Source organism: Tachysurus vachellii, chromosome 25 (genome assembly GCF_030014155.1).
Source record: "Tachysurus vachellii isolate PV-2020 chromosome 25, HZAU_Pvac_v1, whole genome shotgun sequence".
NCBI classification, from domain to species: domain Eukaryota; kingdom Metazoa; phylum Chordata; class Actinopteri; order Siluriformes; family Bagridae; genus Tachysurus; species Tachysurus vachellii.
Window position 1 is genome coordinate 16,071,161 of NC_083484.1, and position 22,917 is coordinate 16,094,077.

The following is a 22,917-nucleotide window of genomic DNA, read 5'->3' on the forward strand; positions in this document are numbered from 1 at the left end:
ATCGTCTTCACGTGTTACAGTCCAGAGCTCTGACGTCCCGTCGGTTCTCTTTTTAAAAATGCAAAATTGGAACGAATGGAAAAATTTCACTACAACAAGCCTTTCAAAAAGAGAACAGATGAATGAGCTTCACCAAAGCAATTTAGTGCCAATGTTTAAAAAAAAAAAAAAACAACCAAGAATAATCATTATATTTTGAGGGAAATAATCTCAATCATAGCACTATGACAGACATCAGAGCAATGAAACTGTCAGTGTTATGATCTCATTCTCGTTTTTTTTTTTTATATTAAACTGTGGCCCAAAAAAATCACAGACTGGTTTAGTTCTGAGAATGTACAGAAAAAGCTCACAGTCAGCAGCTGAGCAACTTGAAAAATCCAGAAACCAGTAAAATCTAAAACAACCCAGTAGAGAAGGTCACGCAGCTACACACGACAGCAATGAAGGAACGTCGACTGGGGAGATTTCTTATTTAAATTCAGCGCCGTCTTCTGTCTGGACTTCTGCTCCGCCTTCTTCCTCCCCTGAGAGAAAATACAAAAAATAACGTTAACGTACACGTATGAAAATGCATCTGACATGAACAAATATAACTAAATAAAAAAAAGACAGCATGGACACGATCCGGTATTACATCATAAATTACATCATGGCAGCGCTGGAGACCAAACAAATGTCACGTCTCGGAAGACGGTTTAAAGAAAATAAAGAGAAATGTACCGTAGCTGATGAGACGTGTTTAGTTAGCCATGAGGTTAATGCAAGTTAACAAGCACAGAAAGCTTCGAGCTGAATAACACTCGTGGTTAATTACATGTACGCAGGACGTCTGCTGAACTCACATCATGTCTCAAATGATTCTCGTCTAAACCGTCATTACAGCAACCAGATTTCATTTTGCAGTCAGTGTAACTCCTTTCTTTCTTCACAATGTTAAAATACTCAAAATATCATAATACAAAAAAACAGAATGCAGTGTGAAATGATGTTCCACATCTGTTATGAAACCCAATCCAAATTCATATGATCCACTCACCTTCTCTTGCTCTTGGGAGGCCCTCGTACAAAGCCCCAGTCCACACTGATGGGCTGCCCCATGAGCTCCTGGCCGTTCAGTCCCTCCATGGCAGCCTGCGCTTCTTTATACGTTTCATACTCTACCAAAGCGTAGCCCTGAAGGAAACAAAAATAAATAAATAAATAAAAACCAAGCCAATCCAAAGAGTCTGACTAACAAAGGCAGCAGGACAAGTTTTTATCTGAAATGATTCCCTGAGTGGAACAAAAGTCTGAGGTAATCTACTAATTATACACATGAGTAATGAAATACACTGGAAATCTTTCCTCATGTACAATACTGCCACTCTGTGGGGGAAAGAAACAATCCACTGCACTCACTAAAAAAAAAAATAACCACTGACATCATACAAGGGGAAAAAATGCATTGCACTGGAGTGGCAGTTCAGCTCAGAACCTCCTCCAAACACACCAGGCATCACAACCAAGCAGTGGAGCAGAGAGCCAACAAACAGATCAGCTACTTTGTACCACTTAATACTTGACAAAACGTTAGTCTGCGTTGTGAAAAAGTGCTTTAACAGCTTTCACTTCATCCAGACGTTTACTTATGATCAGACCACTGGTCATTTTTAGCTGCCCAACTAATACATCGCTTCTAAATGTGCAGGAATAATTCACCTTATACATACATACACACACGCTCAACCTCGATTTGGGAATCTGTTTAGATTGGAACCTGAGAAATGTCTGAGATCTGAATACAACGAATTGCAGAAACAAATGCACACAATCATTCAGAAAACATTCCTGGGTAACATTATCTGATACTAACTAATCCTTTACATTTCTGCTTATGACTTGCAGTCAGTATTACTGAGAATTGGACTCTGCCAGGCTTGATCTCAGTCACTAAAACCTTGACTGGTGTTGCATGGTTTTCATTTTCATACCGAAACCTGATTGGCTCTTATATTTAATGATGCAACAACTAAATCCTATAGTACAAGCTTTAATGAAACCGTATTAAAAAGAAAAAGTAGATCAACCATGTTAATATGAATCAGAATGAACTGAATTAGACTGAGTGAAGATGGACTTGCCTTGAGGTAACCTGTCCTTCTGTCCAAATTGAGGTGCAGATTCTTGATCTCGCCAAACTCTGCGAATTTGTCGTGAATGTCTTCCTCGGTTGCCTCTTCGTGAACGCCGGTTACAAACAGGATCCAGCCCTCGACAGCTGCAAACACACAGCAGCTTTAATACGACACAATAACTAGTGCAACAGTAAAAGAAAAGCAGCTCCTGAAGCCTGGTCTGGATCCACACTCTTCTCTCTCGTCTCTTCTCACAGGGACCAAAGAAACTTTCAGGAAACTCACATCTTTGTGGTCCAGGCTCATCGCCATCCTGTTCAACTGTATCATAATCTTCTCTAACCCTGGACCTCGCTCCTTCCTCTTTAAAAACAAAAAACAAACACACATCATTACACAACACACACACACAAAATATAAATAAGACCAAATGTTAATGTAAGATGCTGAAATAAACGTTTACCAGATCCAAATCCACGTCCCTTCCTCTTCTTGGCTTTTTCTTTTAGCTTGTGAATGCTTTCTGTATAAGAAAAAAGTATAAAAAAAAAAAAAAAAAAAAAAAAAAAAAAGTGTTTTTTAAAGTCACGCAGAGAACATTTTACTTATTTTATTAGTTAAGCACGCGAATGCGAGCCTGAAGCGTAATGCGTCAGTGAGATATGGTCACGTCTCAAATGGCTCCACGCTCCCTATACAAGTGCACTACGTGTGCGTGATAGAAAATAACCGCCAATCGAGTGCACTAATTTAAAAAAACGGAGCGATTTGGGACGCGCCCAGAACATAAGCTATTACAGTTAGAACAAAAGCACGAAAAAGACTCGTTTAACTACGTATTTACGTGTAAATATTAAAACAACGATAAAAACATCAGATAACTCGCCTATTTAAACTTAAACCTGATTAATTTGATAACTACTCAAGAAACCATCAATAGCACTCTGCTAGCAAATTAGCCAACTAGCTAAACTAAGCTAAGCTAAGCTAAGCTAACAGTGAAGGCGGGCGGACAAGGCCTGAGCCGGAAAATATAAAATAACTTAGATTCCAAAACCTGAACAAGATGTACGTTTTTCTAACTGCCGCGTAAAACTATCTCGACTTGAAACACATTATAAAATGTACCGCACCGTCGCCATCTTCATCCATAGGAAAGTCCTCGCCTCCCGCTTCGTGAAGATCCAGTACGTCCGCCATGGTGTGTTTGTGAGGTGTGAGAGCATGCGCACTACACACTTCCGGTTCAGCGTAGGAACCGTATAAAATGAAAACGGTGCAAAATGGCCGCCTAGCGGTTTCCTGACGCTATTGCGGTTGGCTAAATATTCCACACAAAATAAAATCATGATGTTTCATCTTAAAATGTTTAATGAGTGAAATGAATGCAAACAAACAAACAAAAATAAATAAACAAATAAATAAATAGCCTACACTAGGAACCTCTTTACACCTATGTATAAGCATACAGAGAGTAAATATTATCTAAACGTTAGCCATATTAGCTCATTTTGCTAGCTGGATAGATTGCTAATAAGCTAGCAAAAAAAAAAACAAAAAAAAAAACATAACATCACCTGAATCGATTTTAATACAATTACACAGTGAAAGTCTTTGTTTTAAATGTAAAATATAACTCAAACCTTAAATTAAGCATAAAATTAGCAAATACAAAAAAAAAACGCGATTAACTAGCAGCAATGCTAACGGCTTGAACTTAATTATTTTAAACTTTATTTAAAATAATTATTGTATTTAATCATTTAATATCTGTATATGATTTCTGAAAGTGGATTGAGATCAGCCAAAATCCCAATATTATAATTATTACAATTATTATAAATATAATAAGAAAAAAGAACGAGAGAACGTTTTACTTCTTCTCACGATCTTAAGGAAATTCGGATGAAGCAACTTTCTGTTGAACATTTGACTTTATGTGGAATATTACAAATATTTAATAAAGGGTGATGTGTTCAGGTTACAGGGTTGAGAGAATGAACAAAATCATCCTTTATAAGCTGTAATAAGCTGTGATGGAAAGGATGTTTTGAGCCTGAGACATTACATTGGCTCTCACATTAATGTGATTAAAATGTATTTCATTGATTCTATTAATATAATGATTATAAAGTGTAATTATACTGGGTTGGGACAGGTAAAAGTTGTTTATGTTAAATATTTTACGTTAAAAGTGATTTCTAGGTTGTCTTTAATTGTCTATTATGTTCTTCTGAAATCACCTGGTTGTGTATCTCAGATGACATGCTGCTAATTTAGCATTGCACATTTAAATGAAAGATGTAAGTGTGCATGTGTGTATAACAGGTCAGAGATCAGCTCTCAGCTCACAGCTCAGTCTCTGTATAGCTCACTCTCAGCGTTTCTAAGCTTAGCTGTTAAGTAAATCTGAGCTGGAGCACTTCTGGCATCATGCTGTGAAGCGAAGTGCTCAAATGGTGCAGAAGATGGGTGGTCATTTTATAAAATGGTCCGTCTCCCGGGGGGCTGATCGACCATACCATTGAACTCAGGTTTGCTCCGTCGACGTCTCTGGACAGGCCAGAGTGCTGTTTTTTAAACGAGATATCGGTCCATTCTGCAAGCCTGTATGGGGTCTCTGACATGACAAAAAAAGACAAAAGAAAAACAGTGCCTCCTCCATCCCCATACTAGCCTGGCCCTCCAATATTTTCAGAGCATCGTATCATAATATGGCAGTGTAACTACCACTTTGAGCACTCTTTCTGCCATAACCATAGGCTGCAATCATTTTGAGACAAGTAGTTCTGACAAGTCCAGCACAGAAAAGCAGAAATGACTGCAATTCTTTGCCCCATTACTGTATGTCCACTTCAGCTGAAGTTACCTGCTGATTGTGCATTAAAAATGTCCTTCAAGACGAGTCTAATCATCGCTCAGCCAGCTACACTATTAACACTGCATTAAAAAAAAAAGAATCAGAAACATATAGAAGAGGGTTTTTTTTAATCTTAAAATATACTTCAGGAGACTTTTTCATCAGCGTGTAAGCTTACCACAACTCTGGAGATAAAGCCAATCAGTGAGAGATAGAGAGAGAGAAGACTTGGCTCAGACTTTGACCTAATGGACATTAAGCTAACATGTAAAGTGTGTGTATCGTGCAATCGGATTCCTGAAGCAGCACAAATCACATCGCTGACATTCCACCCAGTTGTCCATCTGCTGTATGATATAACGTTCGGCTTTACGTGGATTACAGATCATTCTCAGGAAAATATTTTTCCTCTGAAAAATTAAATGTGCTCAGTTCTTTCTATCTTATATCCAATCTGCTGTAGCTTATAAACCATGACGTATAGTGTTGGAAAGCTTATATACAGTTCTTACATATAATGTACAAGCAACAATCTTGGGGGAAAAATATCAGGAATACGTTTCCATATTTAGATATACAAGCTTCAAATATGAGGCACATGAATAAAATACAATACTCCAATATTTATACAATACAATATTATATACAATATTTCTACAATATTTCTTAAATAGTGTTTTGATGTGTAAACACTTGAATTCTTTAAGTAAATGTGATAAAGTGAGAGAGAGAGAGAGAGAGAGAGAGAGAGTAGTCAGATTAATGAACTTCGACTCGATCACCTCAGTGTCCTCAGGATAAAGCCTCAAGGTCCGTCAGCCAACACAGCATTTAAACACTTCATCAAGCTGATGTTGTCAACCCTGTTATCATCCTTTGACCTCTGGAGCTGCTATAAAAAGGCCTGATTCCTATAGGAGCACACCATCAGGTCCTGGACATTCCCAGAGTGAAGGTAAGAATTCATTTCAGACATATTTTTAGATTTATTTTAAATGTATTTCTTTATATTCTGTGTATTTACACTATAGTAACCAGAGGTGTATCTCTTAGCTAAACCTTGCTCAGTCTTGAACCATGAAGTTCTCACTCGTTGCTGCTCTCGTGGTCACACTGGCCATCGGTGAGATTATTTGCCTTTTATTTATTTTTTAAATACAAAAACCCATTACTGTAGTCTTGTAGATTTAATCAGACATTAACAGATCTGTTGTATTTTTTTAGGCTCCCAAGCAGCCAGTCTGGTCAAGAGAGACGCTCATGCTTTGCCTCCTGAGGTTGAAAAGATTACCAGTTTCTTCCAGGATCTCATCCAAAACCTTAAAGCTCTTGAGTCCCCTGAGCTGGCCAACAAGGCCAAGTGAGTTTCATTTCAACTCTTTACAATAGCAATGATTTCCCAGCATTAGACTTCTCTATATGAAAAGTAATATAAATGTGTGACAGCCCGGGAAAACAATTCAAGTTTTTTTTTCACATCTTAAAATCTGACTGAAAGAAAAATGTGGAAATGAAGAAAATCACCTTTAAAGTCATAATTTTTTCTTTACAATTATTTTAAGCTTTATCCATATTATTCTAAATTTCAGTCATGACATTTAAACACAAGCCTTATCTCAGTTCTCCTTTGCACTGGCGCGTAAATAATGTTCAGTTAATTCACTATTGTCTGTTTGTGTCATGTCTGTTCTGCTATTACACTTAATAGTCACAGCCTGACATTCACTGCATTAGAAAAACATAAAACATTTGAGAAAGCTACCGTTAAATTGTGTTTTTAGTGCTGTGTGTGTTTTAAAAAGAGCTTCTTATTTTCCTCACATGATCTCTGTGGTGCTCCAGATGTTTCTAACATCACTGGTGTGTGTGTGTGTGTTCAGGGCTTACATGGAGGAGAGCAGAGCCCAGTTCCAGCCCATGGTTGAGAAGCTTCAGGAGCAGTTGAAGCCCCTGTCCACCAACATTGAGGAGCAGATGGAGCCTCTTGCTGCCTCGGTCCGTGCTCAGGTCAGCCCTTACACCGAGCTGATGCAGAGCCAGTTCGAGGACATGTTCAAGTTCCTGTCTGACCAAACCAAGGCCATCCTGCCCCCTCAGTAAAAAAAGAAATACCTGAAAAATGCCTGTTGTGAAATCACCTCTGCCCTGTGACTGACATCACTCGCTTATCTGAAGCAATAAAAGGGCTGAAAGGCTTTCAGAGTCGACTGTTTATTTACTGTCTGTTTGCTCATAGCTTCAAGGAAAACTCATTTCTAAACTAGAACCTTTGCTTTCATAGTGTGTGTGTGTGTGTGTGTGTGTGTGTGTGTGTGTGTGTGTGTGAGTGTGCGTGTGAGTGTGTGTGTTTGTGTGTGTGTGAGTGTGAGTGTGTGTGTGCGTGTGTGTGTGTGTGAGTGTGTGTGTGTGTGAGTGTGTGTGTGTGTGTCTAATAGAAATTATTATTAATTCACATTATATTTGTTTCTTTATTTACACACATGATTTGACAGCATTTTTTTATTTTCTTGACACATAATTAATTTATTTTCCACCTTTCTCATACGAATCATCTGCTTTTCACGTGTGTGTGATTTTTTTTTCGTCACAATCAATTCATTTCACGTGAATATTTCACATTTAATAGTGTGACACAATCCATTTATTTTCATGTGTGATTTTTTTTAAATTTTCACAAAGAATAAGTCACAAGCTAAACTTGTTCGGGTGTAATAATCTTTTTCGAGGTGATTCGTTTAATTTCTCGTGATTATAAATATAACCATATACACAGTGGAAGGATTTGTTCCTTTACTATAACACACGTTTATTCACACATTTACAAAACACATTAACATTTTTAACTGAGAAAAGACACAGACATGGAGTAAAGAAAGAAAGCCTTTTATTTTCCTGTGAGTCTGTTCTGTGTGCAGATGTTAATACATGATACAGAAGTTTCTTTTTTTATTAATCTGATTTCCTGAATCACTTGGATAGTGTCAGAGTCAGAGTCTGATCTGTACGAAATAATAAAAAGACCTCGAGCATCCAGACAGTGATGGAGGATCCTGAGGTAGGAATCAGGGAAAAGTCCTGTAAACATAGCTGAGGGAAATATGATTAGAATCAAGTGTCAGAAGAATCCAACAATGTTAAGAATGAATCAAAAAACCAAATCAATGGAATGAAAAGCAGCAAAGACAGAAATGATTGTGGTTTACTGTATGATTTACTGTAAATATAAACCTTTTACTCTTTATGTTTAAGACTTGAAGCAAAGAAAATGAAGCAGAAACAACATTTTTAGAATAAAGCCAGGACCAAACTGCATTTTTCCTCCTTTCGTTGTTGTGCTTCGTTCAAGCGTAAACCTTTTCTACCTTTAATGTGTATCTTTATTTTAAGGTAATTAAGGCCCGATTTTGTACATTTAACTACAGCCACATTGCCAAGACCCAAAGAAACAACAAGAAGAGATTATACCTTAGTACCTGTTTTTTTCCATCAGAATTTCCAGAACAAGATGAATGTCTGACAAAAGATTTGGGAGTTTGTCTAGAAGTGTGTAGAATTGTGATTAAGTAACGTAACAGAATTTGGAATCTATTGTAAGATTCCAGTCATACTGTTGCTTTGAGAAATTCTTTGATTTTTTTTGGCAACAAAAACAGTTAAATGATTTATTAGAAGGTTCTTTGGAACCTCTCAGTTAACTCGAGCATTAAGTATGTGATCATCACACTCACATGTGCTTCTTCTCCACACTGATACCAAAAGTCTGAAACACACTTTTATATCGAATGTTACTGAATGTCTCTGTATGTTGTAGCGTTACAGTTTCCCTTCGCCGGCACTACGAGACCCAAAACTCTGTTCCATCATGACAATGTCCCTGTGGACAAAACCCCTGAGCTCCATGAAGACACGACGTGGTGGTTAAGGTCAGAGTAAAGAACTCGAGCGTCCTGCACCGAGCCCTGACTCTGACTCAACACCACTGAGAAAACTCAAAGCTTTTATATAACGTGAGACGATATAAGATGAAATATTACTATTATCTCTGTTTATGTATTTCGGATTTTCATATTAGAAAACTTTCTCTTTTTTTTTTTTTTTTTAGAGAAACCCCCCCCCCAATTCTCATTTTGTTCTCTGATTGGCTGCTTCAATACTAGATCAAATGCCCTTGATATAATCCCTCTGATCCTCTTTTTTACACACCTCCAGAATGACCTCACCTTTACTCATCATGACTCACTCGTTAAGACAAAATTCAACATAATAAAACTTTTTTTTTTCTAATGAAACCATACTAACACGGTGTTGTAATTATTCGTTCAGCCAGCAGAGGGCAGAATTCACTGTCAAAAAACTATACTGGAGCCTACATGCCTATTGAAGTTTTACCCTCTAATCACTTCATTAATTAGGGTCAGTGGATGTACGTTAATAGTTTTCATGTGTAATATAGTTACGTTTTCAACTAAAAATACACATATTACAAAACTTGTACCCTTGACGGTGCCAATCAAGTGACACGGAAAGGTTCGTTCTCTTCATCGCTTTCATGTTGTGGGGTAAAGCCGGTGGTCTCAGGGCGATAAGGGAGACTAGGACCTGTTGTCTGAATGAACAACACCAACAACAAAATCACTAGTCTTCCACACCGCCATCCTGAGCACAAGATATCGATGAAGAAAATCTCCAATCATCTCAGAGTATCGGTTGTTGGAGCACCTGAGCAATTCATGTAGAACATAGCAAGACATTTTTAGTTCATTTTCAACATTAGTTGAAATATAGAAAATTTATCTAGGAATGAATTATTTTTTTAATTAACAGCCAAAGATTAAAATTAATTAAAAAAAAAAGATTTATGCTTAAAATCCAATATATTTTAACATGCTCTTTGAAATAAAGGCACCACACGGCTTCTTGTCCCCCCCCCCATACTGTACTGTACTATACTGTACTGTACTATACTGTACTGTCTTTTACATGGGAAGGTGATGTCTGGTCTGGTTCAGCGATACAGAGATTAGAGAATCTGTAAGAGTTTATAACCTGTAAGATTAGTGATTAATGCTGGAGTGTTTCTGGGAGAGAAAGAGCAATAATCTGTATTTTTCCTTCTCACTGCAGAGGGAAACTCGACCGTCAACAGCTCACATTTAGTGTCTTTGCTGCGTCTCAGCAATTTCAGCATGAAATGTGTGAATAGTTCTACATTTAAAAAATGATGTAAGGTCAAAAAATTGGAGGTTATTTAGCTTTAACAGTAAACTTTCTGCACGTATTAAGGTTGAGGTACAGAAGGTTTCCAGTGAGACGCTTTTTCTGCAGCTACAAGGAAAAGTTCTGCTCTTTTATTTTAGAGTGTTATTTTAGACATCATCTGGTCAACTGGGATTATAAAAAAGATCATTTTTACAACTTTTTGTCGCCGTCAATAAAAAAATCGCTCATTTTTACATTTAACCCTGAGCGACGTTCTTCTTGCGAAAACTTTCACACAAATCCTCGTGGAGACGTGTGAGCGAGTCCCTTACAGTAAGACAGACACGTCGATTTCTTAAGAACTTCCAGGCTGTAAAGAATTACAGATTTACAGCTAGAAAAAAACAGCAATTTCAGTTTCAGTATGCAAATTCCAAATCATTTGCATATCCTGATGTCACAACCTTCCTACAGGGATTAACAGGATGAGTCTCAGACCCTGTTGCATCACTTCCAGTGCAGCAGATTACGGCGCTCGAGATCTCTCGTCGGTAAAACTACATTTGTTGTTTTCGTCGCAACATTCGTTCGACACTTTTGCAAGGTCGACAATTTTTGAAATCGTAAAATGGTACTCACCGAATCCGTGGACTCGAAAACGACAACTTGGTGGAAAAAAAAGACGATCGAGACGACAGAAAGAAAACATCAAATAAAAATAAATAAAAAAGAAAAGTCTGAGTAAAGCTTTGGTTCCTAAAGCTGACACGCAGATTGAGTTCTTCAGAAAACGGCCTTGTTGTTGAGAGGATGCCGGCGCCGTCTCTCTGCCCAACGGTTGCACACTGACAGATTTTCAGATGTTTCGTGAGCATGGGTTATGGTTTTAACTCTGACGGACGGACAACCCCCTGCACACAGGTGGTATTCAAGATATGGTGTAAAAGCAATGACGTCACGGAGATTTTCAGCAGAAAAACGTTTTTTTTTTTTTTTTCCTCAGCACAAGAGTCCCACCCTCAACATCCACCTCCACCTCCACCTCCACCTCCGCCAACAAATCTCCCCACACATCTCCTCCACTCGGACTACCTGTGCCTTCATCTCTTTATGAATACGAAGATGATGATGGTGAATTGGAATGTCTCCATCTCACCTACGGTTTTATTCTAATGAAAGCTTTCTACATGTTGTTTTCCCCGGAGACTATAATCAACACGCCATAAAACCAGCCTGTTGAATTCGAGACCAAAACCCAGATATGGATGAAGTTGAAGGCACAGAGCGAGCGCTTTCGCCCCGGCAACAGTGGAGTGCTGGCCTTGGTGATAGTTGCTAGGCAATCAGAGGAAATACAATGGCCTCCTTAGAAACCAAAGGGCCTTAAGTGGGCTAAAAGAAGGAGCAGCTCCAGGAGAAATAACGCTTAAGCAGCGAGCTGGATGCGCTCATCAAGCTGGACAAATCAACTAATGAAGATTTTAAGATAATGACCTGATAATGTAGGAAAAAACACAATTTCCCGTTCTTAAACTAGATTTGCTTCTGCTTAATCTACACTATCTGCTTTTCTTTCTTTTTTTTTTTATTTTTTTATCTACAACAAACCATTTCATACATACAGTCCACTCTTACACTCTTACACAGATATCTTTTAGGAGAAAAGGCCCACACTGAACCTCGGTACCGAACATCAGCCGACGATCCTGAACTCCGTCGCCCTTCGAGTCGCTCCTCAGCCCGGCGCGTGTCCGAGATCTTTTCCAGACTCTCTACACTAAAAGTCAAAAGATGGATATTTTTGTGCCGCAGAGACTCAAAATCAGCTGCTTCTGAATCACACAACATTTTGTACGGATCCAGAAGGTTCTAGATGAATTTTAGATGATTCTTTATTCTGTTTGTTTCTGTGAAAATCTTAAATTCAGATTTAAATGTTATTCGTTTGTTCAGATCTTTTTTTTTTTCTTGATTGACTTTTATACACTCAAGAAGCTACGACAAATTACTTACACGTAACCGGGTTCGTGCTGAAGATAAATGCCATAAATCTGAGATCTGAGATCAGTGACAAAAGAGATTCTATTATTTATTTATTTATTTATTTATTTATTTATGTTTTTTTAATGAAAAATGTGTGAATTGTTCATATGGAGATTTCTGTAAAATTTCAAAAGTGACTCAAAACAAAAAAAAATTAAAAATGATTGTAAAAGTCATTCAGAAATAAATAGTTTAATATTAAAACCATTCATTTTTATGTTCAAATTAAATCTGTAACCTGCAATGATTATTTTCTTATTTGATTTCATGTCTATTTTCATTTCTATATCAATTAGATACATTTATTACAATTATAATTATTTATTAAATGACCCTTATTAGGTATTCGGTGAATCCCACTGTACGGCTTTAATTATGATTTTGTTCAACATTAAACACTGGAATTAATCTAATGAAGCTTTTTTTCTTTTATGATGAAGCTGGCTCTTCTTCCTCTCTTGGTATTATAAACTTTTTTTTTTTGTCACAGTAAATCCATCCATGCCAAAGAGAAAGAAGAGACTGAATTTAAAAGCTCAGGGTCGTGTGTGTTGGTCGTGCGAGCTGCAGGAGGAATAAAAAGCCACTTACTCAGAGTATGTGTGCTTTTTTAATCAGATTCATGCCACGCTCAGATCCAGAGTGCAAAAGTTTGTGCACCCTTAGACTCACAGAAGAAAAGTACTGAGCTGCACAGTTACACTGCATCCCTTCAGTGTGAAGCGTGTGTGAGCTTTGACCTGAAAGATAATTAATCAGCGGCTGTTAAGGAGTAATTATGAGTGTGAAATCATTTCTAAAGGTCAACGTTTACACATTCACAACGTTTAGGCTCAGAAGATGCGAAGGAAAAGTACAAATGAATAAAAAAAGTGGTCTGAGGCTTGTGTCATCCTTTTGGAGCTCGTGCATCTGAACTTAATAAACTGCACCTTTGCTGATAAAAGGAACCTCGGTGATGATGTTTCAGTCCTTTACACAAGTTCCACACATTACTGTATAAAATACACACTTAAAAGTTTAAAACATTCACCTTTAAGAACTTCCAGGAGCTTCATACTGCCATCATCGTACACAGACACTGCAGTAAGAAAGAAAAAATAAAAATCAACACAATTTAAATGTCATTTTGTACAGAACGGAAGGCGACAGAGTTCCACTTTAATGCCAATGGCACCGTTTAGGTCCCTTTTTCTCCTGAGAGTCCAGAATTAGGCTAAAAATCACACAGGATTTCTATTTTTATTGTCAATAAAGTGGGAAACAGGGGATATTTTTCCTGTAGAAAGCGAGCACTCGTGTGTCTTTGTGTCTGTGTGGAAGAAAACAGAGCTGAAGACAAGAAGGAATAAAAGCTGAAATCATCTAAACTTCATGTTTAACATTAATAAACCTGTCAGTGTTATTAAGCTTCATGATTTATTCTGTTTAATGAACCGCAGTTCAGTCTTTTCCCCTCTTTCTTTCTTTCTTTCTTTCTTTCTTTCTTTCTTTCTTTCTTTCTTTTTTTCTTCCTTTCTTCCTTTCTTTTTTTCCCCTTTCTTTATTTTAACCAACGCCATTTAACTCATTTCCCGTCGACGTGCTCGTGCGCTCGTTGTGCAATTAGCGCGCCATTCTTTCATTAAGAGTTCAGTCCATTAACGACCTTTAAAGAATCAGGAGATGAAGAAGAGGAGGAAGATGAAGGCAAGGGAGGGGAAAAAAAGGGACGCAGGAGCGCGAGAGAAAAGCAAAGCGCGAGCCTTTTGACGCGCCTCCCGGTGAGATCCGGGCGCGCGCGCGCTCGAGGACGACGGCGGCGAAGGCGGAGGAGAAAATGCAAATTGCACTAAATTGCTCCTCGCGCAGGTGCGCGCGCTCCGGCCGCCGAAGCGGCACCGCGAGCCTTTTGTGCCGCTGAGTGACGGGTTTCTGCGGCTCCGAATTGGAGGCGAATTAGCGCGCGCGCACCGGTTAAAAAAGAAAAAAGAAAAACATATATACATAAAAAAAACCCACCACCACCTCACCGTCACCGCCACCGGGGAGCGGCCGGTTAAAGGATGTGGTTTCTTTTGTGCGCGCAAGTGGAAAAGCAGAACGCAGCAGGACGCGGCGTTTTGTTCACGGATAAAGTAGAGTAAAGTAGGACAGAATTAATTGAGTGCGATTTTATTTTTTTCTTTAACGACCTTTTTTATGGCTTTTTTCACTTGTGCGCGTTACAATTTCATCACCACAACTAAACTATGGCGTCTTCATTAAATTGAACAAATATTAATCTTCATAAAGTCTTCCATCAAACATTTAATTTTATTTTTATTATTATTATTATTATTATTATTATTATTATTATTATTATTACTATCATTACTATTATTATTATTATTATTATTATTATTATTATTATTACTATTATTATTATTATTATTATTATCATTGCTAAAATTAATACAACTTTTTCTGAGTAAGGACCATAAAAAAAAGTTTCACAGAAAGAAGCTGCAAGAATCATGTAGTGTGGCTGAGGACATTTTCACCCCGGGGTGTTATTATTGCGCCTCGTGGTCAAAAATAGGATCTCCAACCACCACAAATAATCTGGGGCCCAGAGAGGTTTTCAGATTTCATGGCAAATTGAGCTTTTTTAAAATACTTGGATGTGTTAAACGGCAGAGGATACGATTAGAGGACGAGGATGAGGAAAGAGGTAGAGGATACAATTAGAGTTAGAAGACAGGGAAAGAGGATGAGGTAAGAGGTAGAGAACAGGGAAAAGGGTAGAATAAGAGTTTAGAGGTAGAGGTTGGAGAAAGAGGATGAAGATATTCTTATGATTAGATCTCTACACTATAGTCAGAGCGAGATTAAAGTCTTTAACCACATTTACTCTTCTTTATCAAGGGTGCCAATACTTCTGAAGTTCTCAGGAGGGTTTGAAGCTGTAACGATGTAGAATTCGTCCTGACAGGATGAGAAGTAATGCGTAATGCAGTTATGGATTATTTTTTATGCAGAAACTCAGACAGTAATTTATAGTGTAAAATGTTTCTACCTGCCAGACGACGTTCAGTCAAAGAGCTCCTAAATGGGAGAATTGGCCATGAACACACACATCAATAAAAGCAGTAAGTGAAGAAGTGTGTGTGCTGCCAACAGCTGTACAGAGGAGAAGGAGCGAGGATGAGGATGAGGATGAAAAAGAGCAGGAGGAAGACCTCAACCCAAAACACTTTCAGAAGAACTGCAGGTCCTCGACTGTGACTTGTACAACACCATGATATTCTACACACAGCTGTGAACATCATCCTCTGCTACATTCAAGCAGGGGCTCCAAACAGAACCCTTACAATACCTGCACTGTCCCGAGGATTGAGACATTTGTCATAAATTCTAAACAGCTCTAAAAAAACTAGAATCCTTTGCTTCTTTGGTTGTAGCATGTAAAAGTTCTGTGTAGAACCCTGGAACAGAACGTTTCCTTATCAGCATGGGCTGCAACTTTGTCCTGTGCTCAAATAGTGCTCAACATTCCACTATTTAAAAATGAGAACATTTAAGGGTTCTCTAGTGTCCCTCTGAGAGAACCTTCAAACAAAACATTCAGGGTAGTTCTGGTTTAAAGTAGAACCCTTTAGGAGGCTAAAGAACCCTGAATAATGCAACCGACCTACAAAGATCCTATAAAGAACCCTGAAAGTGTACAAATGATTAAAAGCAGAAAAGGTTCTCAGTGTGAAAAGAGCAAAAATTATAAATTCGCATAAAAAAGAAAAAAGTTCTACATAGAACCTGTTAAAATGTCACTGCGCTGCCTTTCAATGGTCAAATAACCAAGTTCTTATCTCGGGGCAAAAAAAACATTTTTTATAAGTGGTTCTATTGAGAGGGGGTCACGGTGGCTTAGTGGTGAGCACATTCTCCTCACACCTCCAGGGTTGGGGGTTCGATTCCCGCCTCCACCTTGTGTGTGTGGAGTTTGCATGTTCTCCCCGTACCTCGGGGGTTTCCTCCGGGTACTCCGGTTTCCTCCCCCGGTCCAAAGACATGCATGGTAGGTTGATTGGCATCTCTAGAAAATTGTCCGTAGTGTGTGATTGCGTAAGTGAATGAGAATGTGTGTGCCCTGCGATGGGTTGGCACTCCGTCCAGGGTGTATCCTGCCTTGATGCCCGATGACGCCTGAGATAGGCACAGGCTCCCCGTGACCCGAGGTAGTTCGGATAAGCGGTAGAAGATGAATGAGTGAGTGAATGAGAGGTTTCTATTGAGAACCTTTAAGAGTTCCCTCAGAAAGTCTGTAAAAATCTTTATTAGAAATGATATTATTCTTAATGCATAAAAACTTTTTCAATCTCAGGTAAAATGTCTTAAACTCTTAAAAAAGTCGAGACTCTTAAAACTCGTCGATTTTTCTATTTTAATTCTATTTTTTTTAGAAATTTTTATTTGCTTTTTTGTCATTCTTTTATCCGTAGAATTAAAAAATATCTTGGAATCCTTTCTTGTAAGAAAATGTATAGGCTTTTTCCCATAAAGGACAACCGAAGAACCCTTAATGCTCCAAAATTGTTTTCATTACTAATCTTTTTTTTTTTTTTTTAACACTTTTAGAAAAAAAAATTTCTTTAATGGATTTTTCCATCTGAAATTGTAGAAATTAGATTGATATCTCAGTATCTTGTGCTCCAGCTGGGAGAATCGTGACTCTTCATCTCTACACTGATGAAGTCTTTTAACTCTGAACATGAACACACTTCAGTTTAGGGACAAAACACTCCGTGCTGATTAAACTCCGTCCCGGAAATCTGCTCTTCTGTAACCGAGAACTCCTGATATCATGTTCCTTCACTTGGAGCTCCAGTTTAATGTCTGGTAAAGCTGCTGGACTTCCTTCTTCTGTTAAACAATAAACACGTCGTCCTTGTCAGAACTCTGTGTTACAGTAACGCCGCATCTCAGTAGGCGAACAAACGATCACGTCAGATCGATACGCCACGTGTCCAGGATCAGATCCTTCATAAGCAGGACATTTCACTGAGGAACGTCCCACTGGAGAAGCACAGCATCTCAGGGTGGAGTTTAACGTAGCTGAGTTAAATAAACAAGAGCATCAGTAGATAATCTGATCTGTCGTTTCATACCTTAGAGCTGCTGCTGTAGTCAGAAAGACTCTCTATGTTCACTGATACATTTTATACAGTGCCTTTTAATTCATAAGGCAACTATTTGATATATAACTATCCTCTGCTCGCTATGTGACCTCGCTAGTGTGTTCGCACTCTGTTTCAAGTGTTTTTTACACAACAGTTGTATCTTTTTTCTACAACAATCCATTCATGACGTTGCCTTTTTAAATTAGGCGTCGATTCAAACGATCCAAGAGTCACATCCCAGTTATCTGAGCTCAGACCTGCAAACTTTTTCATACAAGCTCTGCATTTTAGCAGAGAGTACGCTGTGACGCTGTGGTGCTGTGGCGATGTGATACTGTGGTGATGTGATACTGTGGTGCTGTGACGCTGTGGTGCTGTGAGGCTGTGATGCTGTGGTGATGTGATACTGTGGTGCTGTGACGCTGTGGCACTGTGGTGCTGTGACGCTGTGATGCTGTGGTGCTGTGAGGCTGTGACGCTGTGATGCTGTGACGCTGTGATGTTGTGGTGCTGTGAGGCTGTGATGCTGTGGTGATGTGATACTGTGGTGCTGTGACGCTGTGGCACTGTGACGCCGTGGCGTTGTGACGCCGTGGTGCTGTGACGCTGTGATGCTGTGGTGCTGTGATGTTGTGATGCTGTGATGCTGTGGTGCTGTGAGGCTGTGATGCTGTGACGCTGTGGTGCTGTGGCGATGTGATACTGTGGTGATGTGATACTGTGGTGCTGTGGTGCTGTGATGCTGTGGTGATGTGATACTGTGGTGCTGTGACGCTGTGGCACTGTGACTCCGTGGCGCTGTGACGCCGTGGCGCCATGGCTTTGTGACTTTGTGATGTTGTGATTTTGTGACGTTGTGACGCCGTGGCGCTGTGACACTGTGAAGCCGTGGCGTTGTGACGCCGTGGTGCTGTGACGCCATGACTTTATGATGTTGTGATGTTGTGACGTTGTGACGTTGTGATGCCGTGGTGCTGTGACACTGTGGTGCTGTGATGCTGTGATGCCATGACTTTATGACGTTGTGATGTTGTGACGTTGTGATGCCGTGGCGCTGTGACACTGTGGTGCTGTGGCGATGTGACGCCATGCCTTTATGACGTTGTGATGTTGTGACGTTGTGATGCCGTGGCGCTGTGACACTGTGGTGCTGTGGCGATGTGACGCTGTGGTGCTGTGAGGCTGTGGCACTGTGACTCTGTGGTGCTGTGACGCTGTGGCACCATGACTTTGTGACGTTGTGATGTTGTGAAGTTGTGATGCCGTGGCACTGTGGCGCCATGGCGCTGTGATGCCATGACTTTATGACGTTGTGACGTTGTGACGTTGTGACACTGTGACACTCTGATGCTCATCTTGACTCGATATATTTATCAGGTAGCTATGTTTATTATTGCCAAATACAAATTAATAAAATTACTAATCATTTTACTGGGAATATAATTAGTCAGTGTTTTCTTATTGTTGCTTGTGTTCCTTGCTGTCTCGAGACAGTCTGCGCAGACGTACATACATGCATGCGTACATGTAAATGCAGACGCAGATGCCTTTGAGCTGAAAGATATCAGCTGTGTAGAAACATTTCACAGCTTTCTATAAATCATATTAGAAAAGTGATCTGTAAAAAAAACACAACAAAACAAAAAGCATATGAAAATTGCATTGTGTTGTTTGTTACTTTGTTTAGGCTCCGCCCCCTTTCACAAGACACTACAGGCTTATTTCTGGCCATCTGGTTCAATATCTCCAGCACGACTCGTCCGTCCTCAATGGCACTTGAAAGAAATGGGTTTGGAGAACCCTAAGAAGTTTCCTCCGTTTCTTCCGTGTGGCATCGAGCTATTACAGTTGTTTTTGGGTTGGAGAACAAAGCGTACAATAGAAACCCAATCTGGAAAATGTGCATCAAAAGATCTTTGATAAACACTCCAGAAACATTAGAGTGATGATGTTTACTGTAAGATGTGCACTCCCTTTTACCTGCTTCAATTTAATTTTCATTTTCCCCAGCTGGGCAGTTGTGAGGCAAAAAAAAAATAGCATCTCACTCCCTAAACACACACACACACACATACACACACACACACACACACACACACACAATTACTCATACACACACTCTTACCACCACAGAGGGCCAGAGGCAGAAGTGGACCACTCAGTAAGGGCTCTTAATGTAAATTCCATTTCAGAGGCTATTATCCTTGCGTATTTTCCAGACCTTTCTGTTAGCAATACAGGCAGCTGCCCCATGGCAACTCCACCCCTCCCATCCAACCTCTTACAGCCCCCCCAACCTCACCCTGGGGACACTGTGAAATGCTTATTCAACAATCGCTTGCCATAAAGACGCGTAATGACATTTCAGAGGCAAAGAGGTCCGTGTGGTTTTTAATTCATATTTAATGGTCGCCAGGCTAAATAGGCTCCACTATCCTAAATGAGAACTCACTCTCTCTCTCATGCTCTCAGGGCTGAGGTGTGTCCATTTTTATAAACCCTACCTTTGTTCTCTGTATCTGTGCACATCATATGTATCATACAGTGTGTTCATACCCAAGAATGAGGGACATGCCGTCCGTGTTAACGCTACGTTCGCACTACCGACATTGTCCATCTACATATATAACAACGAGCCTCAAATCTGTACACAGGACAGTCAACAATGCAACAGCATGAAAAACCAAACGAATGGAGCGAATGGTCGGATCTGGTGAACTTTACTAGTCAGTTCATATTTACTATCAGAACATCTTGGCTCTGACCTGTCAGGGACAGTCTGAGCTGTGATTATGAAGGAAAATTAAGCATAGAAATAAGTTTTGGTGGTCTTTATTGTCTCTGTTAAGTGTACAGTGTGAACCTAGCAGAACTAGCACGCTTTGCTTATTCATCGATTAAGCTAGTACAGCTTGTTGGATGCAGGCTACAACACACACTAGCGAGAGAGAGAGAGAGAGAGAGAGAGAGAGAGAGAGAGAGAGAGAGAGAGAGAGAGAGAGAGAGAGAGAGAGAGAGAGAGAGAGAGAGAGAGAGAGAGAGAGAATGAGAGAACAAGAGAAAGAGAGAGAGAGAACGAGAGAGAGAGTGAGAGAGAACAAGAGAAAGAGAGAGAGAGAGAGAGAGAGAGAGAGAGAGAGAGAGCAAGAGAGAACAAGAGAGAGAGAGAATGAGAGTGAACAAGAGAGAGAGAGAACAAGAGAGAGAGAGAGAGAGAGAGAGAGAGAGAGAGAATGAGAGAGAATGAGAGAGAGAACGAGAGAGAGAGAGAGCGAACGAGAGAGAGAGAGAGAGAGCGAACGAGAGAGAGAGAGAGAGAGAGAGAGAGAGAGAGCAAACGAGAGAGAGAGAGAGAACGAGAGAGAGAGAGAGCGAGAGAGAGAGAGAGAGAGAGCGCAAGAGAGTGCTCAAAGTAATTCTTTAGGAAACCAGGCCATGTACACAAACTAGCAAAGGGCCTTTATTAGCAAAACAAATACAAACCCCAAACATTGTCTTATCCTTGTGGATATTCTTTCTTTCTTTCTTTCTTTCTTTCTTTCTTTCTTTCTTTCTGAGTGTGTGATAGTGCTACTGCTGTCAAATCCCTTTAAAAAATGCATTCAAATTTTAATTACTTAAAAGGTTTACTATTCAGAAGCATTCAAATATTAATGAGTCTATAATGTTATACTGCCTCAGTCAGAGTGAACATTAGCAGTGGCGCTACACAACGCAGCACAACGCAGCACAACGCAGCACAACGCAGCACAACGCAGCACAACGCATCCTAGCAGGTTATCTTTCTGGATTATCATCATCATCATTTATAGTTTATAGAACAACGTTCATTTTTAACCCCATTTCTACTCGTGCTGTTATCTTTGTTGTCCTTTAACGTCGTGATCGGCTCTGTGTGGGGAAAAAAATCGGTTAGCATGTCGCTAAACAGTCGGCTTGGGACGCGGCCTTGCTGCTTTCACAGGGTTTCTCGGTGACGGAGTTCGTTCCTGTGATCGTCTCTGACATCAGACATCAGAGTTGAAGGTCTGAGTAACGCCACGATCCGACTGCAGCGTCCAACATCGGTGCAGGCAGCAGAGTAACCAGGCACGATCGTATCAATACAAATATTGATGTCCTTCTTACATTGTTTTCTGTCTTCAGTGCAGACTGGCTCGAGGCGCTGAAATGTAAATAAATCTATCAGAGCAAGGAGAGCTGAGATCATGTTACCACTCCATACAATCAAGCAGCCTTTCATGCCACCCAGGAGGGCCATTCTTGTAATGCTAGCACACTGGAGAGGCCCACAAATCATCTCGCTCTCGTTCTTCTCTCTCTCTCTCTCTCTCTCTCTCTCTCTCTCGTTTCTTCATTATACTCTGCATACAAATGTCTTTTTCTCCTCTCTTTTTACTTTCCTTTCTAGTCTCTCTCTCTCTCTCTCTCTCTCTCTCTCTCTCTCTCTCTCTCTCTCTCTCTCTCTCTCTCTCTCCTTCACCCTCCCCTTACACAGCTCTCCATCTACCCAAAAAATATTTTACTTCTTGCCGAAAAAAAAACCCTATTCAAATCCATCGACTTGTTCTCTAACAGACTCTTTCAGTTTTGTCAGATCAAACCCGAGCCCTAAAAGTCCGTTCTCGGTGTACGGATGCTGAAAACAGGTGAACCACACTGAAGAGGACGAAGAAGATGGATGGAAGTATGGAACAAGATCCTCCACAAGTGTCTCCAGCCTTGTCAGACTTTACAGGAAGAGACTCAGTGCTGTTGTTGGGAAGGGGATGGTGGGGTGCCAATAATTTTGAAATTTGCTGATATGCAGAACAAATTAAATAAAAATGTCTAATGTATGTGTTTTAAATATTACACGGGACAATGTTATTTATTTTAATGAAAGATTACAATAATCTCCCTGTCATTCTACATACATTCTCTATCTCTCTGTCTCTCTCTCTGTCTCTCTCTCTGTCTCTCTCTCTGTCTCTCTCTCTGTCTCTCTCTCTGTCTCTGTCTTTCTCTGTCTCTGTCTCTCTCTCTGTCTCTCTCTCTGTCTCTGTCTTTCTCTGTCTCTCTCTGTCTCTCTCTCTGTCTTTCTCTGTCTCTCTCTGTCTCTCTCTCTGTCTCTCTCTCTTTCTCTCTCCGTCTCCTGCTCCATGGTTCATCCTTCCTTCAAATGTCACTTTCTTTACAGCGCTGCCTTGTAAAAAATTTGGTGTTGTTATCAAGTATTTATTTAATTTTTTCTATTACTTTTTTTGTTTGTTTTTAAATATGAAATAACTCTGTGTGTTTGTATGTGTTTGTCTGTTTTTGTGAATGTGTTTTTGTGTGTTTGTATGTGTTTGTCTGTTTGTGTGAATGTGTGTGTTTGTGTATATGTCTGTGTGTGTCTGTATGTGTGTGCTTGTGTGCATGTGTGTGCGCGTGTGTGTCTATTTGTATGTGTGTGTGTACATGTGCGTGTGTGTGCGTGTGTGTGCGTGTATGTGTATGTATGTATGTGTGTGTATGTGTGTGTGTGTGCGTGTCTGCTTGTATGTGTGTGTTTGTGCATGTGTGTGTATGTGTGTGT

At 39.8% G+C, this 22,917-nt stretch overlaps 2 protein-coding genes across 2 annotated transcripts; one reads left to right on the top strand and one right to left on the bottom strand.

Moving 5' to 3' along the window:
- Nucleotides 1-471: 471 nt before the first annotated feature.
- Nucleotides 472-22,729, bottom strand: rbm8a (RNA binding motif protein 8A). The gene is made up of 7 exons (XM_060862104.1): nucleotides 22,722-22,729; nucleotides 3,251-3,318; nucleotides 2,581-2,640; nucleotides 2,403-2,480; nucleotides 2,124-2,260; nucleotides 1,040-1,176; nucleotides 472-527 (listed from the first exon to the last, which is right to left on the bottom strand). Exons 2-7 carry the CDS (start codon nucleotides 3,315-3,317, stop codon nucleotides 482-484), a joined length of 525 nt encoding a protein of 174 aa, XP_060718087.1. The 5' UTR covers nucleotide 3,318; nucleotides 22,722-22,729; the 3' UTR covers nucleotides 472-481.
- LOC132840131 (type-4 ice-structuring protein LS-12-like) lies at nucleotides 5,843-7,172 on the top strand. The gene is made up of 4 exons (XM_060861549.1): nucleotides 5,843-5,932; nucleotides 6,031-6,100; nucleotides 6,202-6,337; nucleotides 6,858-7,172. Exons 2-4 carry the CDS (start codon nucleotides 6,055-6,057, stop codon nucleotides 7,075-7,077), a joined length of 402 nt encoding a protein of 133 aa, XP_060717532.1. The 5' UTR covers nucleotides 5,843-5,932; nucleotides 6,031-6,054; the 3' UTR covers nucleotides 7,078-7,172.
- Nucleotides 22,730-22,917: the final 188 nt, after the last annotated feature.

What these genes read in the sequence shown, in the direction of transcription:
- rbm8a (XM_060862104.1), bottom strand. Translation starts at nt 3,317, where the DNA reads ATGGCGGACGTACTGGATCTTCACGAAGCGGGAGGCGAGGACTTTCCT. An exon ending in GGGACGTGGATTTGGATCTG is followed by an intron (nt 2,481 to 2,580) that starts GTAAACGTTTAT and finishes TTGTTTTTAAAG; the next exon opens with AGGAAGGAGCGAGGTCCAGG. An exon ending in CCTCCCAAGAGCAAGAGAAG is followed by an intron (nt 528 to 1,039) that starts GTGAGTGGATCA and finishes ATTTTCTCTCAG; the next exon opens with GGGAGGAAGAAGGCGGAGCA.
- LOC132840131 (XM_060861549.1), top strand. Translation starts at nt 6,055, where the DNA reads ATGAAGTTCTCACTCGTTGCTGCTCTCGTGGTCACACTGGCCATCG. An exon ending in CGTGGTCACACTGGCCATCG is followed by an intron (nt 6,101 to 6,201) that starts GTGAGATTATTT and finishes GTATTTTTTTAG; the next exon opens with GCTCCCAAGCAGCCAGTCTG. An exon ending in GAGCTGGCCAACAAGGCCAA is followed by an intron (nt 6,338 to 6,857) that starts GTGAGTTTCATT and finishes GTGTGTGTTCAG; the next exon opens with GGCTTACATGGAGGAGAGCA.